We start from the raw sequence: 17,648 nt of genomic DNA on the forward strand, positions 1-17,648 counted from the left end.
CTTTTGAGACAATTTCACAGGGTAACTCAGGCTGGCCCTGAACTCAACGGCAATCTTCCTGCCTCATTCTCGAGGGTATGAGCCACAACTGGCTTCGAAGTTTCTAATCTCTTAAATCTTCTGCGTCGGTATCATTTATTTACTTAAAGCTTTGAAAAACAAGCCCTTCAGCTGCTTTTCGTGGACAGGCAAGAGTTCTGAGACTGGGAGCCCTCTAGGCGGCTCTGACAATTTGAATAGAGAAGAACCTGTGTTGAGCCGACCTTATCATGGAACTGGACGACTTTGATCCCGAAGACAAAGAGATACCGAGCTGGGATATAAACGACCCGAAGCTGCCTCAGGTAACTGCTTGCAGAACGACCTCTGCAGGAGGCTGGGAAGCCCGGTGCTTAACCCTCCGGGCTATAGAAAGGAATGTGTCAGATCCTTACCAGGTGAACTACTTCAGACCTTCACCCTTACAGCTGAGGTATTTCAAGGGGACATGTAAGACCTAGGATTTGAGCGCCTCGTGGTTTTCCAGAAACCCCAAGAACAGATAGAGCCAAAGAAAGCATTGATTCCTCCCTCTCAAAGCTCACTCAGTTCACACACTCAGTACTTGCCAGAGAACTGACTCCTCATAAGGCGTCAGACCCCATAGCGCCTTCTTTACTGTAGTATTTCTAACAGTTAACAACCCCGATGCTGGACTATGTGAATGGTGGTGCTCTTGGGGTCACAGCCCGCTCTTGATAGGGTACTACCATCCGTGGGCTCCTTGGGTAGTCCCTGCTCTACCCAGGGTGCTTTGCTTATCGCTGCCTTTGGGCTCCCCTATGCCAATAACTGTGCTGTGCGCATGTGCAGGAAAGAGTGTGTGGGGGGGGGGGGAGGCGAGGTCTTTCTCAGCAGCCCAGCAGCCCAAGCCGACCTTAAATCCCCAAAAGAGTTCAAGCTTGCCTTGAACTCACAATCCTCTTGCTTCTGCCTCTCACGTGCTAGAGACACAAGCCCAGCTAGCAAATAACCTTTGAACTCTGATTTGATGGAAAGCATTAATTAAGAGCAGATTTCTGAGTCTATTACTTCTGTCCTGTCCTCTCTCCCTGGTGTCTAAAGATACTTTTACTGGGTATGTGACTAAGATTAGTAAGGTTGGCTTCCACTAGTACCAAATGCTGAAACAGTCTGTCCTGGGCAGGCCAGAGGGGCTGGGGACGCCAGTCTCCGCTCATCACTTTTCTGGGTTTTCATGGTAATGGAGACTCTTCTATTTCTCTTTGGTTTCCTTCAGTTTCTCCTCCAGTTCTCCTTTGGTGGGTGTGAGAAAGCTGAAAGACAGAAAAACATACCCATTTATCAAGAGGGCAAACAAACTGTCACCAAGCCAAGCAAACATCGGTTTCCAGATCTTGTGTCGGAACTTGCTGTTAACTTACGCTGCAAATTGCTGCCGCCGTCTTAGGAAAATTTTAGAGTAAATTTTAATAGCTGTTGGCTAGGGGGCCCATATTTCTCCCTATTTTTAATTTCATGCTTGCACCCCCCTGAATGTGAGCTGGAGATGATGTTGAGAGCTGAGGTCGGCAGATGTGGATGGAGGAACTTGAATATGGGGGGCAGAGCCACCATGTGTGCTGACATACAGTTTTCCAGGCATGGTGGTGCATGCCTGTGATACTCCCCTGTAGGAGGCAGAGAAAGCAAGTGACCACGAGGCTAGCCTTAAAAAGAAAAAGAAAACACACACACACACACTTTCTCGACAGAGGATTCATATCATTCATCAGAAACTTGGAGGGAAACTCAACACCCAAAAGCTCCTGTTCTAGCATGAATTTTCAAACTCCAAAGCATTTTTGCCTCCTTAGGCCACCACACAGGAAAGTCCATGGTAAACATGCCCACTTTTGCTCTAGAAACAGACCCTTTGCAGTTAGGGAACAGAGAAGCTCTCGTGCTGGTAAAACTCAGGGGATAACTAAAACAGAAACACCCTTTAATATGGTCATTCCCCGGGTGGGAAGCAGCAGGGTTACTCTAGAGAGCAGTTTTTGGTGCAGACATTTGTTGACTCCTGGCAACATTTAAAACTCCATCTGCCTATAGGCAACCCAGAAGAAACCCTATAGGGTTCTACTATGTAACCTTTGCTGGCCTGGAACTTGATATGTAGACCAGGATGGCCTTGAATTCTTAGAGATCTGCCTACCTCTGCTTACTGAGTGATGGGATTAAAGGTGTGCCACCACACCTGACTTTCATTTTACTTTTGTTTTTAGTAAGTAACATCTTATCTTTCACCAGATTTGCTGAAAGTGTCTGTTAGAAAATCTAGGTATGCTGTGGTAGTCTGTGTATGACTCTAGCATAAGGCCAGCCTTAGCTACATTGTGATTCTAGAACGTGGATTAGATGAGCCCTCCTTTGCTTTGTGTGTTTGGTGTCCTTGTTCTATTTGGAGATACTTCATGTAAAGGGTTAATAAACTAGTTATGCTGGAAGGTAATTAATTGCTCTAGATAAGAGTGGACCATACTAAGAATGAAAATATTTTTTAATGGAATAACATGATGTAAAATTTGGGTTTTTTAAAAAAGATTTATTTATTTATTATGTATTAGTACACTGCAGCTGTCTTCAGACGCACCAGAAGAGGGCATCAGATCCCATTACAGATGGTTGTGAGCCACCATGTGATTGCTGGGATTTGAACTCAGGACCTCTGGAAGAGCAGTCGGTGCTCTTAACCGCTGAGCCATCTCTCCAGCCCAAAATTTGTTTGTTTGTTTGTTTTTCTTTTCTTTTTGTTTTTTGAGATGATCTCCATGGTGTAATCCAGACTGGCTTTGGTATGAAAGGAATCCTCATGGCTCAGTCTCTCCGATGCTAAAATTAGAGACAAAACCATCTTTCCTAGTTCATTTTTTCAATGTTTTGATACCTAATTTAAAATTTTTATTTTGTTAGTTTTGTATAATAGTATATGTAATTTTATGATAGTCTATTACAACTAAAAATGACTAAATTAAATTAAAATGAAGAGCATATAAAGAGTGTCCTGTATTTTCATATAACTTAAAAGGTACTGATTGAGTAAATTATAGGACAAAATTATGCACATAAGTCATAGAGATATCAATTACATTCCTAATGATGCTACCCAAGAGATGATAAAAATACAAATTTGTTAGATGAGACATGTTGGGAAACTTAAGGGTGTCCCCTTTCAATTATAAACTTCTTAACCAAGAGCCAAAGCAAAGAGTTACTCATGAAAAGTTAGAAATTAAAGTAAACATCGTATCTAAAAAGGAAGAAAGTGTTTTATGAAAAGTTAGAAATTAAATTAGCAAGTTCTAAAAAGAAGGAAACAGGACTTGCTAGCAAGGTTAAAAAGCAACATTCTTGATTTTAAAACTACATTTCCGGTGGCAAATTACAAGAGCTTTCAGAACTGCCTTCCTCTTGCTCCTTAGGTTTTTGGACATCTGGACCCACCACCCCGCCCATTTTAATATAAAAAGTTGCCAAAGAGTCCACTAAACATCCAGACAAAGGACAGAATAAGTAAGCGACAGCCAAGAGAAGAGCTTCATGTGTTCAGGGTTCCATGTGGTCACAGCTCCACGCGGTCGCGGCTTCACATGGTCACTCTTCCTTTTGGGAAGCTCCTCACACTACTAATTAATGGAAGTAGAAAACTAAGGTGTCAGGGGAATAGCCTCAAAGCTGTTGAGCGTTACTTCTTCCTCCGCGCACACAAATCTTTGTTTTGGTCAGAATGTCAGAGGGGCTCTCACCTATACGTCAGAGGGGCTCTCACTCCTCTGGGCTCATGGGATTTGTAGTTCTGACCAGCTATGGTGGGAGTGGGAAGGTGGGACTCTCGCATAGAAAATCAATGCTTTCCTCTAAATGTCTGCCCTTGTCTCTCCTATCCTGATACCTGTATGTCACATCAGAATAATACAGATCCACCAAACCTTTATAGTTCAGACGTTTAAAGGTAAGCATACATTTTAGTGTTTTAATCTGTATTTTAAGTATTTCGAAAGTAACATTTTGCGGCTGGAGGGATAACTCCGAGGTTAGGAGTGCTTGCTGCTCAGAGGCCTGGAGTTCAGTTTCCAGCACCCACACTGGGTAGCTGCACTCACACGCATATACATACCTCTCTCCACACAAACACATAATCGAGGAATAAAATAAATCTTTTAAAAGCAAAGCCAAATATTCTGCTATGCTCTCCTTCGAGAGAAAGCTGGAAGGCAATGATTAGAATTTCGGTGAGCAGGGAAAGGAGAGAGAAGACGGGTGTTGAAATTGTACGGGGATTCTCACGTGGACACTGAACAGTACGAGGCCACAGTGGTCAGGGTGCCCAGTAGGAGAGTGATAACAACGCATCCTCCCTGGTTGTACCTTCCGGTGGGGAAGAACCGCCCCTGACTGCTGGGCCCCAGGGGTGTCTCCAGCAACACACTCCTGGGTGGAAGCCTAACCAAGAGAATGCTCATTCGTCCTGACACGAATGTTTGCCTTCAGACATTCCTAGGCTTTGCTAACTAATGTTCTGTGTCGTATGTTCTTGTTGGGAAAGCAAAGGATTGGAACCTTAAATTTTTTTCCTGGTTTTTCCAGAATCTTCTACCATGACCTTTGAGAATCTTCTAAATGAAAGCTGTTCTTATTTCATGTCAGGTCTCTGAGAGTCATGATGATGGGCAGAGTCAAACTAAGATGGCTCTCGTTCTAAGAGCTAAGCGGGATCTGCCATCTGAAGCATCACCATTAGGAGCCTGGGAAAATGAGCCACACCCAGTAACTCCATTTATTTACGGCCTCCTGCTGTAATGTGTGGCAAGCATTTCACATTCATACTATTTAATCCTCAGAACTCCTGAAGGAGAAGTCTCACCACGCCTACTTCACACATGCATAGTAAACACAGAATAGTAAACAGTACCTCATGCCCTAAGGACCTCTATGGTATGATTTTACGGTGGTTCAAAATGTAACATGAAATCTGCTCTCATAACTGCTTTGCCAGCGCATGAGTAGCCACCGGGGCACGCTGTTAAGCAGCCTCTGGGGTTGTTTCCTTTGCTGAATCGGAACTCCAGACTGAGCCACAGCGCTGTCCTTGCACATCAAAGTTCCGTCAGATGCTCACATGCAGGGACTAGGGTAGTACCAGGTAATCATCCTGAGTCCTCTGCATGCCTAAGCAGTAGAGGAAAACAAGGGAACTGTCCACGAAGGACTTTTGGACCTCTGTGAACCTGAGCTCTGCATTGCCCTATCTCTGGTGACTTTGTGATATATTCGGAATATATCTGTAATATGTGTCGGATATTAGGCAGTGTGGTATGAGACATCATCTTGCTGTGCTTTTCTTTTCTTCTTTGTGATTTTCATAGTTACTACGTAAGCGTATTGGTGAGATGACTTTGCTCAAAGATTCTTGCTGAGAAACTGCCATTACTGTTCTCACCACAGGCTGCAGACACAGCAGAATTCATCTTCGTGCAGGGACCAAATGCTTGACAGGCACAGCAGACACCTGATGGTGTCTCTCAACCTGTGTGTTACGACCCCTTTGGGGGTCAAAAAACCCTTCTACAGGGGTCATCTAAGACTATCAGAAAGTGCAAGTATTTACATTACGATTCATAACAGAGGCAACATTAATTCATGAAGTAGCAATGAAAAGAATTTTGTGATGGGGGAGGGTGGAACCACCACAACATGAGAGCTGTTTTATTAAATCATTTTTTATTGGACATTCTCTGTATTTACATTTCAAATATTATCCCCCCCCCAACTCCCATCTCCCCTTCCCCTCCCCTTGCTTCCATGAAGGTGCTCCCTCTTCCAATCATCCTCTCCCACCTCACCACCCTGGCATTCCCCTACACTGGAAAAATGGGCCTTCTCTGGACCAAAGGCCTCTCCTCCCATTGATGCCAGACAGTGCCATCCTCTGCTGCATATGCACCTGGAGCCATGGGTCTCTCTCTTATTGGTTGGTGTTCTAGTCTCTGGGAGCTTTGGAGAATTGGGTTGGTTGATATTGTTGTTCTTCCCATGGGTTTGCAGAGCCTTTCAGCTTCTTCAGTCCTTTCTCTAGCTCCTTCATTGGAGTCCCCATGCTCAGTCCAATGGTTAGCTGCAAGCATCCTCATCTGTGTCAGTATGGCTCTGGCATAGTCTCTGAGGAGGCATCCATACCAGGTTCCTGCCAGTAAGCACTTCTTGGCATCAGCAATAGTGACTGGGTTTGGTGGCTGCATATGCGATGGATCCCCAAGTGAGACGTCTCTGGATGACATTGTCTTCAGTCTCTGCTCCTCTATTTGTCCCTGTGTTTCCTCCTGTGAGTGTTTTGTTCTCTCTTCTAAGAAGAACTGAGGCATCCACCTTCTGTCCTTCCTTCTTTTTGAGCTTTAGAGTGGCAGCATTATGAAGGTTGAGAACCACTTGTGCTCACAGATGTCACCACCGGAATTTAATTCAGTTAAAGCTTTACCTAAGGCCTCTTGTTCTGCCCCTGTGGCCTGGATATCTCTTACACCTAACCAGCTCTGCAGAGGCAGACTGGTAGATACTCAGCATGAAACTGTAACAGACTCTTTCTGTTCCTGTCAGAATGTGAAAAAGACCGACTGGTTCCAGGAGTGGCCAGACTCCTACGTGAAACACATCTACAGCTCAGACGACAGGAACGCACAGCGCCACTTGAGCAGCTGGGCCATGCGCAACACCAACAACCACAACTCCCGGATCCTCAAGAAGTCGTGCCTTGGGGTGGTGGTGTGCAGCAGAGACTGTTCCACGGAGGAAGGCCGCAAGATTTACCTGAGACCTGCCATCTGTGACAAAGCCAGGCAGAAGCAACAGAGTAAGTGAGGTTTGGGGGTGGCAGCCAGGGGGACCCAGAGTCTGCTTAATGCTCCAGCCAGGGTGGACATGTACCAAGGGCTCAGCCAACCCTCCCCCTGGAGTTCCGTGACAGGCAAGGTAATCTGAAAGAGAACCCTCTGAAGAGTCTCCTATCTCCCCTCCCCCAACCCCTGTGTGTCTCCGATGCCTGTCGTGTGCAGAGCACCCCCATGAATGTCCCCATGGCTTTGGAGAGAGATGGACTCATGGAAAGTTCAGGAGAAATTAGTTCAGACTTACTGCCTGGCCCCCGAGTCCCAGGGAGATCCCAATGAACAGTCTTCGGGACTAAATTTGTGACCTCAACTTGGTCCGTTCGGATTCGTGCCATAACTACCCATGGAAGTCTTTGCTCTTTCTGTTTCTCACACTCAATGGATTGGGAGACAGATGCTCCCAGCTTCCTGCACCTAACCACCTTACCCCCCTGTTACTTATGTTCTTTCCTAGCCTGTGTCTTCAAAACTCCCTCTCTGACATTTACAACCTGGTGACATTTCGGTGTTCTCTCTCCCAAGCAGCTTTGTTCCTTAAGTCTTATTACTTAATTATAAAGTAAAACACTTCTCTATAGAGAGGACTTCTACAGAATTCGACCTGTAAAACAATCCCACTTGTCAGACAGCTGTTGACTGTGTCCATGTGGGATCCCAGTTGGCCATTGGTAGACAGTGCTGTAGTCACGAGTAAAGTCCAGAAGAAGGAGGTTCCCATGACTGTGCATGGCCTCTCTCCACTATCCTGGAATCAAAGGTAAAAGCCAGCTGGGTACCCCAGACTCAGAATCAGCCCAGGTAGCATAGTCAGTTACCTTCCTTCCTTCCTTCCTTCCTTTCCTTCATTTGTTCTTTCTTTCCCTTTTAAATTAATTAATTAATTCTCTTATATCCCAATGGTGGGGCCCTCTCCCTCTCCCCAGTCCCACCCTCACATATCCCTCCTCCCATTACTCCCTTTCAGAGAAGGGGTGAAGTCACACACACACACACACACACACACACACACACACACACACACACACACACTCGAGCGCACCTTGGGTACCGCCCTACCATGAGATCCTCTTCTACTGAGGCCCAATAGTTGATTTCATTGCTTCCTCTGTAGGGAAAAGCTGTCCCAACTGCAATGGGCCCCTGAAGCTCATCCCCTGCCGAGGCCACGGCGGCTTCCCAGTCACCAACTTCTGGAGGCACGACGGACGCTTCATCTTTTTCCAGGTTGAATTTCAGCTATTTTTATTTACTCGGTTTCCCTTTCACGTGGCGACTGCTTATCATGTTCCCTATAGAGGAATCTTATCAGTGGTCTGGGGTGCAGGGCTATATCATACCATGCCCATCCTCTGGGGGAGCAAATGCCCACATGCCCTACTTCACCAGAGGTAGAGCACTGGAAACCCAGGAAGGCAGCATTCGGCTCATAGCCTTCCACCAACCCCAGCCTGGGTACCGGTGCTGACTCAGCACTAGCTCTGCACACAGTGAACCATTTGATTCCTCCTTGGAATCTCAGCTTCCTGCGAGATTTGTAAGAAACACTAATGAGGCCTGGATGTAAACGGGTGAAGGCCAGGCTCTGGGTCAGACTGTCGGTGGAAGACTGGCAAACCAGCTCTCTCAAAGGCAGGGCCTCGCTCTGGAGCATTTGCCAAGCTGTGATATAGCTGTTCCCACAGAGGCTGAGCTCCAGCTACTGGCCACTTAAAAGACGGGCTCACACAAGTACTGAATGTCTCCCACTGGGCTCCCAGCTTGGCTGTGAAGACCCCAGGACCCTGCTCATTAAAGGAGGTTATCCAAATGTCATCCTTTCTCTAAGCCTCAAGTCCTCATTCTGTAAGTGGGATTGAAAAATAACAGTGTGTGTGGAAGCACTGAGCCAGAGAGAGAAGGGGGTGAGTGTCACTGTGGGGACATGGCAGGAGTCAGAGACCACATAAGCATGGGACCTCACAGGACAGGAGGCAGCAGACAGGAGCACAGGTGGGCTCAGGAAGAGTTTCTGTTGCAGGAAGCAACTTTGCTAACCCGGGTCGCAAGAGAACAGCACAGAGAAGAAAGCTACACATTCTCAAGGGCAATTCAGTTACTAATTTTTGTTTCCTTCTTCCTACGTTGTCTCTCCTAAGTCCAAAGGAGAACATGACCATCCCAGGCCAGAGACCAAGCTGGAAGCAGAGGCCAGAAGAGCCATGAAGAAAGTGCACTTGGCTTCTGCCTCCAGCTCCTTACGGATGAAGGGGAAATCAGAAACGAAGGTCAGCTATCCCATTTGTGCTCTGAGTGGGAAGCCTTCCCCCTGCAGTGGACACGGTAGATGGTCCCAGTCCTTTACTGACCAGGGAAAGCAAACATTTTGTACTGGATGACCCATCTATAAGCAGACATCCACCAGGCAAGCTGAATCTGCGATGTGACTATTCTTATTATACTTGATACAGGCTTGCAAATATTCCATATGATCACAGCTCACCATCCCTACTGCAGGTTTTAAAACAAAAAGCTTGAGTCGGTATTTAACTTATAGTTGGCAACTCTACATTTTAGTTCCAATAGACACAGAATCAATCAAAAATGGTCTTCACAAAATGTTATCAGCCTCATGTGTTTGGGGTTTTTTGTTCTCACATTTCCACACATCCTTATAACGGATCATTTTCTCAACTGGCCTAAATAATCAGATGGTCTAGGGCCATATCACCTTAAATGTGTCCAATTTCATCTCAATCCATGCTTCCTACTTCTAAATCCTTCCTAACACTGCACCCCATTAATACAGTTCCCCATGCTGTGGTGACCCCCAACCAGAAAATTATTTCATTGCTACTCCAGAACTGTAATTTTGCTACTGTTATGAATTGGAATGTCAATGCCTGATATCCAGGACATCAGTTATGTGACAGCCCCACAAAAGGAGTCGTGACCCCCAGGTTGAGAACCATGGATCTAAAGAACCAGACAGCTGTTAAGCTGGGTGATCTTTAGTGTGGTGCCAGCTCTTGAGACACTGAGCTAAGCCAACACTTAGGATCCAGAGTTTAAAGCTAGCCTGGGCTACATAGTGAAACTGGTTTTTTTTGGGGGGGGGTTGTTTGTTTGTTTTTTCTTAATTTCTGAAAATGATGGCCACTCCAGTGGTGGAGGGGAGTGTGAGGAAGCCCACTGCCCCATGGCCTCGTAACATCAGCTTGTCTGTTTGATGTGATGCTAATTCCTGCTAAGCTCTTAGAGTACCTTATCTAGAAGAGATTGTGATTGCAAGGGACCTTGAGCTCTCAAATCACACAACTGGTCCTTGTCAGTCAGCTCAGCTACTCTGCTTGGACAGAACCTTTCTCTCTTCCCCCTCAGACTACACTCTGAGGGGAATACATAAAGAGCAACATAAGAGTTACCTGGTAGCTCCTCCTGTGACTAACTGTGGAACGACAGCTACTTCATTTACATAAAGAAATTGAAGTTGACCAGTTTATGTTCTATTCTGTGCAGTTTCCATGAGCTCAAAGAAAAGTCTCTAAAGGAGAAAAAAAAACCCAACAATACCCTGCTCCTCACTAAAAGCTAGAAAAGTCTAGGTGAGGGAGAAGGAGAAGGGAGAGGCAGAAATGGGAGTGAGGGATAGCCCTGTGAGTTGTACCAGGACTAGTACAAGTCTTTGAAGCTGCAGGGTTTGTTTGTTTGTTTTTCTTAAATTAAATAGCCCCTTACAAATGCCTTAAAAAGACAGGTATCTGATGTCTGTATATAAGGTATAGTAAGCATCCAGTATGTCCACAGACTGCATCTGGCTCTTTACAGATGAGAAAGTTGTTCTATCTGTGCACTGGAATAAGGAGTCAGTCTTTCCTTTCGGGTCCCTGGCAACAGTGGAGAGGCTGTGCCTGTGCTGGAAGTATGCAAGGAATGAAGGCAGTCTTATCGAGGGACATTTGCAGAATAGCTCGGGGTGCCTGGGGTAGCCATGTGGATTTGCTTAACTTATTAACGTGGGTGTTCATTTCCCCTTCCAGGCTCTTCCAGGCGAAATCCCGAGTCAGGGAAGTTTACCTTTAACTTGGTCATTCCAGGAAGGCGTCCAACTGCCCAGCAGTTACAGCACACCTTTAATAGCTAACGTTCCCCAGCAGAACTCTCTGAATGATTGCCTCTCCTTCCCCAAGAGTTATGATTTGGGGGGAACCACTGAGCTGGAGGATCCAACTTCCATCTTAGACGCCACGAAGCTCTATGACAGAAATAGCTTCTCCAGCAGTAGGATCTACAGCAGTGAAGACCAGTTTCAGCCACCTGTCCATGGGGTGTACGGGGATTATGATGATCTGCAAGCTTGGAATATAAATGCTGCCCTAGGAAGAAATCCTACTGATGACACCTGCTATCCACCCTATCCTCTGCCTGTGACCAGCTGGCCCTATGACTACCTTCCCTCCCAGAACTCTTTGGAGCACTTTCCCCAACAGGTTCCATTGGAACCACCTACAGCCCAACCCAGCCGTCCACCCTTATGGACCAATCCCATGAGTGAGCCTTCCGAAGAGAAAGTACCCGTGGAGTTCAGCAACTATGTGCCTTCCCTCACATACCACTCACCTCAGCAGGACCCCCTTCTGCTCACCTATGGCTCTCATCCTCAGCAGCAGTACGCACTGCCAGCCAAAAGCAACAAGTGGGATTTTGATGAAGAGATGGCATGCATGGGCGTGGATCACTTCAACAATGAGATGCTCCTAAACCTCTGTTCTTTGCGATAACTCAAAGCTCCACCTTCCCGCTCTCCCGATTGTGATTTGTTAAAGGGCTTGGCAGAATTTTCTTAGAAGATGGGGTTCAAAGCGTAGCCTGAGAGGAATGTTGGAATCGATTGTAACAAATAGTAGACAAGGCCTTCTCACTGGAGCTATTGGCAACGCCAATGTGGCTATCCTTAGTGAGGAATAAAAAGTCACCATGACAGATGTAATGGCACATGCCTCTAATCCTAGCACTCAGGAGACAGAGGCAGTGGGATCTTTGTGAGTTCAAGACCAGCCTAGTCTACACAGTGAGTTTCAGGGCTAGGTAGAGAGCCCTGTCTCAACACCTCCCCCAACAACAAAAAAAAAAAAAAAAAAAAAAAAGAAGAAGAAGAAGAAAAGGAAAAAGAAAGATGAATAAGAAAAAGAGGGAAGAGGGAAAAAAAGAGGAAAAGTAAAAAAAAAAAAAAGAAAAGCACTTGGTTTTGGGGCAACATGTTCTCTGATACCTCTGTCCAAGTGCCAATCCAGCCCCTCAGCAGGGCTGTCTGGAGGGGTCTTATTGTGGCCATGGCAACTTAGCATTTCATCTGTGTTTTGGAGAGCCAAAAATGAAGGAACAGAAAGAGCTCAGAAGAACTGTGGACATTTGAAGGTTGAATACTTTACCAAAGAAGTGTTAGATACTTTGTTTAGTTTTATTTTTTAATGTTTTTTTTTTTTTGTTTTGTTTTTAGATCTGTAACTTGTAAAAAAAGAAGAGGCATGACCTTATCCTATTTATGAGGAACAGAAAACAAACGGACAGAGGAAGAGAGTAGGGTTCACCTCTCCTTCACCCGCTCCTGAGTGACTTCTCCCACAAGGGCTAAGATTCTGTTCTGTTCATTTTTATCCCTTATGGTGTCTCCATGTCAGCTTCATAGATGAGGAATTTTTGTTGAAGTCTTTGTGAAGGGTTTGAAGGACAGCTCAATGGTTGAGAGTGTGTTTAAGATGTTGAAGGTCCTGGGTTCAATCCTTAGCAACAAATTTCAACAGCAAAGCTTTGTTGGGCATGACAGTGTACCCCTGTAATCCCAGACCTCAGGAGGCTGAGGCAGACAGATCGTGAGTTCGAGGTCAGCCCAGGTGACTTAGCGAGACCCTTTCTCAAACAAACTTAGAACAATATTCTTTGTGGACAGGAGGCATGGCTACCCAGTGGAACATAAACTCAGCGTGTGGTGCTGAGCTGGGCTTTTGCCTCAGTACCAAAAACCCAAACAGCTAAATAAAGAGCTTCTGTTCTTTAGCTAGCTACTCAGTTCCTATTCTCTGCTGAAGTACTTTGCATTAAAGATAGCCCAACACAAAATCTGGAATGAACCTTGCTATAAGCAAGTGTTTTCAAAATAATCTTCACCATTTGATTGGTAACTAATGTGTATGATACAAGATTCAAAAGTAAATGTCTCTTGTTGCTCTGCCTCTCTGCAGTACCTAAGCTTGTCTACTTTATAGATTAATGACTTTTTCTAGAGACGTATATAAATATTGTTATATATAAGATAAAAAATATATTGTTTTCTATGTGCATTATGTGTCTGTGTGTGGTGTCATATCTAGTATTGAATTACCCTGGCTTTGCCATTTTAGGTTACAGTCTAACCTGGACCTTTATAAGCACATAAGAAACTGAGTGGTTACATTTTCAATGGCACACAAAGACTAATATTATAATTAGATAGTCCTCACCATAGACATTCACATTGTTTGAATTCAGTAAATGCTTTGGTGTAAATGCAGAAAAAAAAATACTTAATTTAGCAGAGTTCCTCTACAAATGCTTGTATATTCACAGGCAGGCCAGAAACTAGAACTCCTGCAGGAGTTCCCATGACTGCAGGCCTGATCCCACTCCACCCCAAGGCCCTTCCTCTCAAAACTGATCTTTCGGTGGCTCTTTGTATCTTTGCTAAGTTTATGTGTGCTTCCACACAACAGCTGAGTTTTGTCTTTTGGGGGGGGCATTTCGGGGGGGTACTGACAAAACAAGCCACTTGGTGCATTGTAAAGGATGGTTAAGGAAGAGGTAAGGACACTTGCCACCAGGCCCGATGACTTCAGTTCAATGCTTGGAACACACATGGAAGAAAGAGAATTAACCCTAGCAAGTTATCCTCTGGCCTCTACACACTCAGGCTTATATGTGTAAGCACACGCGGTAGATGTGGAAAAGGATTGTTGAAGTAAAACAGCCATAAGAGTGCAAAAATCATAGCACATAGCTCAGCACATGAGGTGGCCCGGTCTGTCTGCCATGCTGCTAGTGTACATTCTTTTGTGGGAACTGTGCTTTTCAGATATGACCCCATTTGCTTGACATCTATAGCTGCTTACAATGACCTTCCAGTGAGGCCTTACTGAAAATCACCTGGGTTGTGGGATGTCGCTATGGGCTTACTGGAGTTTCCTATACCTAGAGAGTTCCAACTGCTTTGAAAGAAAATGTAAGAACCGATAGCTGCTGGTTAGTTTCTATTGGTTTGATATTCTTTTAGGATCTCAAACATTTTTCTCCACTAGACTGGAGTGCCCCTTCATCTCAAACATTTTTCTTTAAAAAAAAAAAAAAAACTTATCAAAGCAAGAACATGATTGACTACCATCTCCATGACTAAGTCTGATTCCCAACCCCCCAAAAGGCTTCTACTTCTAAACACTCATATTTCTCACAATTAGTTCTAGATTTTCAAATAATAGGTCACACACGAGTGTTCTCATTTATCTGTGGTATTTGGCCACAGATGAGGATCTAAGATTTACATAGTGGTACCAGTCCCACCTCCATCCTCCTAACTGTATAGTTTAATGTTTTTTTTTAATTCATAGTGTACTTGATTGTTTTTTGTAATGAAACCCAACTAAAATCAAGACATGTAAAACTACCATTTCCTTAAAATTTTCTCCTGGTGTGAGATTGCAGAAGAGGTGGAGAGATGGCTCATCAGTGAAGATTCTATTCTGTTCTACAGGATTCATAGCTCGCGATTCACAACTCATAACTAACTCCAGGGGGTCTTGTGCACTTTAACTCACACGCACACAGACACACATAAATACACATAATTAAAATCCTCTTACCTTGTCTCTTAGACATGTGGTAAAAGTCATCCCCATTTTCCAGGAGGGAGGTCCTGCTAATGTCAGGGTGATGCTGTGTCTGAGTATATTGTGGAGTCTGCTGGTGTCTTCACTGCTATGGAGAAAGCCAGGTTGGGCCTAAAGGGTCATCGCCTCGACCCCTTCTGCCTATGCCCCCATGTTTGTGATGGATGTGAACCACGAGAAGATGACAACTCAGTCATCCTGCACCACCAACTGCTTAGAACATTTATAATAAGAGTAACAAATCCGTGGATAGAAGAAAACTGAAGTTAGTTGTCCTAGATCCTATCTGGAGTTCTCCCTCACTGTGTTCTGCCTCAAAGTGCAGACGCACAAACACAGACATAGACACAGGTACACAAACAACACACAGAGAGAAACACAGACACACATATACACACACATACACAGAGACACATACAGACAAACACAAAGACACACACAGACACACACACACAGACACACACACACACACACACACACACACACACCTGCATAGCATTGTCTCTTACCCTGAATAGGATAATACTTCTGTGCTGACTAGTTTTATATCAACAAGCTAGAGTTGTCTGGGAAGAGGATCCTCAGTTGAGAAAATGTGACCATCAGATGGGTTGTAGGTGAGCCCGTAGAACTTGTTCATAACTAGTGATTGATGGCGGAGGGCCCAGCCCACTGTGGATAGTGCCACCCAGGCCTGGGGATCCTGGCTTCTATGAGAAAGCAGGCCGAGCAAGCCACAGTGAGCAAACCAGTAAGCAACACTCCTACATGGCCTCTACATCAGCTCCTGCTCTGTTTGAATCCTTGCCTTGGCTTCCCTCAATGAACTTTGGTTCAGGGAAGTAAGCCAAACAAACCCCTTCCTCCCCAAGTTGCTTTTGGTCATAGTGTTTCATCACAGCAATAGTGACCCTAACCAAGACAGATTTCCCTGCATCCTGACCATTCGGGATGGTGATAGCAGGACAGTTTGGGTCACCAAAACCAGGTGCTATTTCTTCAAGGCATCTCATCCTGTTTAGAAGTGATCCTGGCTTCTCCCTACTTGTCTTAGTCAGGGTTTCTATTCCTGCACAAGCATCATGACCAAGAAGCAAGTTGGGGAGGAAAGGGTTTATTCAGCTTACACTTTCATATTGATGTTCATCACCAGAGGAAGTCAGGACTGGAACCCAAGCAGGTCAGGAAGCAGGAGCTGATGCAGAGACCATGGAGGGATCTCACTTACTGGATTGTTTCCCCGGCTTTCTCAGCCTGCTTTCTTATACAACCCAGGTCTACCAGCCCAGGGATGGCACAACCTACAATGGGCTGGGCCCTCCCATCCTTGATCAATAATCGAGAAGATGCCTTACAGCTGGATCTCATGGAGGCATTTCCTTAAGAAGGCTCCTTTCTCAGTGATAATTCCAGATCATGTGAAGCTAACACAAAACCAGCCAATACACTGCTAGTCATCAGGGCTAGTGTCCCAGCAGGGTGAAGGGTGTGCCCAGATATAGCTCACAGGATAGGAGCAGAGGCTGGGGCTGCAGAGAGACAAAGGGGTTTGTTCTGTTCACAGTGAAATTCCATTTCAGCCCGCTGAATTTCCCAGTCCATGAATTTCCCAGGCAAAGCTTTAAAAAAAAAAAAAAAGATAGAAAGAAAGAAAAGAAAGAAAAATTATGACACATATATGGTGCCTAACTGCAACCGTTTTGGGGTTTGGGATTAGTGATAGTGGGAAAGACAGGGGGCCTCTATGTTTATAATTCAGCAGGAGGGAAATGAAATATGAATTAGCATGTACAGCCTTTCTCTGGCGTTTCCAACATGTGCTTCCTTCCAGGGAATGGCAGAAAGTAAGCGGAGGTGAGCTGCATGTTTCAAGATGTCACACACCTTCTCTGGTAGAGCAGAGATGCTACAGGACGAGAGAATGGGGGCATGTCTATGCCAACAGAGCAAAGGTGAGGAGTGGGCAGATGCCCAGAGGTTTTGGAAACTGCAACTCCTGCCTCAGCAGACTATTTTATAGTTTTATATAGTTCTATGAAGGATGGTATTGGGACTCCTGTAGGGATTACACAGAATCTACAGAGTGCTTTGGGAAATGTGGACATTTTAAAAACATTAAAGCGGCTGGAGAGATGGCTCAGTGGTTATGAGCACTGACTGCTCTTCCAGAGATCCTGAGTTCAATTCCCAGCAACCACATGGTGGCTCACAACCATCTGTAATGAGATCTGATGCCCTCTTCTGGTGTGTTTGAAGACAGCTACAGTATAGTGAATTCGTATACATAAAATAAATAAATCTTTAAGAAGGGGAGAGGACTGGAGAGATGATGGCTCAGCAGTTAAGAGCACTGACTGCTCGTCCAGAGGTCCTGAGTTCAATTCCCAGCAACCACATGGAGGCTCACAACCATCTGTAATGGAATCCAATGCCCTCTTCTGGTGTATCTGAAGACAGCAATAGTGTAATTATAAATAAATAAATATTTTTAAAAGCCATTAAATCTTCTACCCCATAAACACAGGAGGTCTCTGTATCTTTTTGTATCTTTCAACTTATTTTTGAAGATTTGCTTTATTTTAATTATGTGTATTTTGTCTGTGGCTATAGACATCCACAGAGGATAAGGCTTCTGATCTCTTGGAGCTGGAGTTACAGGCGGTTGTGAGCCAGCTGACCTGTGTACTGGATGTTCAACTTGGATCCTCTGTAAGAGTAATAAGTGCTCTTAGCTACTGAGCCATCTCTCCTGGCTATCAACCTTTTAAAATACGGTTTGGCAGTTTCCCTTTTACTCTTCCTAAGTGGCTTAAGTTGGTTAACTGAGGCT

The 17,648-nt window shown here is 45.0% G+C and overlaps 1 protein-coding gene across 1 annotated transcript; it reads left to right on the plus strand.

Annotated features, from left to right (window-relative positions):
• Window positions 1–269: 269 nt before the first annotated feature.
• On the plus strand, window positions 270–11,683 carry GCM1 (glial cells missing transcription factor 1; the record flags this gene model as incomplete). Its single annotated transcript, XM_080933995.1, has 5 exons — window positions 270–344; window positions 6,637–6,889; window positions 8,038–8,150; window positions 9,062–9,190; window positions 10,943–11,683. The coding sequence occupies 5 exons, from the start codon at window positions 270–272 to the stop codon at window positions 11,681–11,683; spliced, it is 1,311 nt and encodes a 436-aa protein (XP_080790121.1).
• Between the last annotated feature and the right edge of the window lie 5,965 nt (window positions 11,684–17,648).

This window comes from Micromys minutus, assembly GCF_963924665.1.
Source record: "Micromys minutus genome assembly, chromosome: 21".
Lineage (NCBI taxonomy): Eukaryota > Metazoa > Chordata > Mammalia > Rodentia > Muridae > Micromys > Micromys minutus.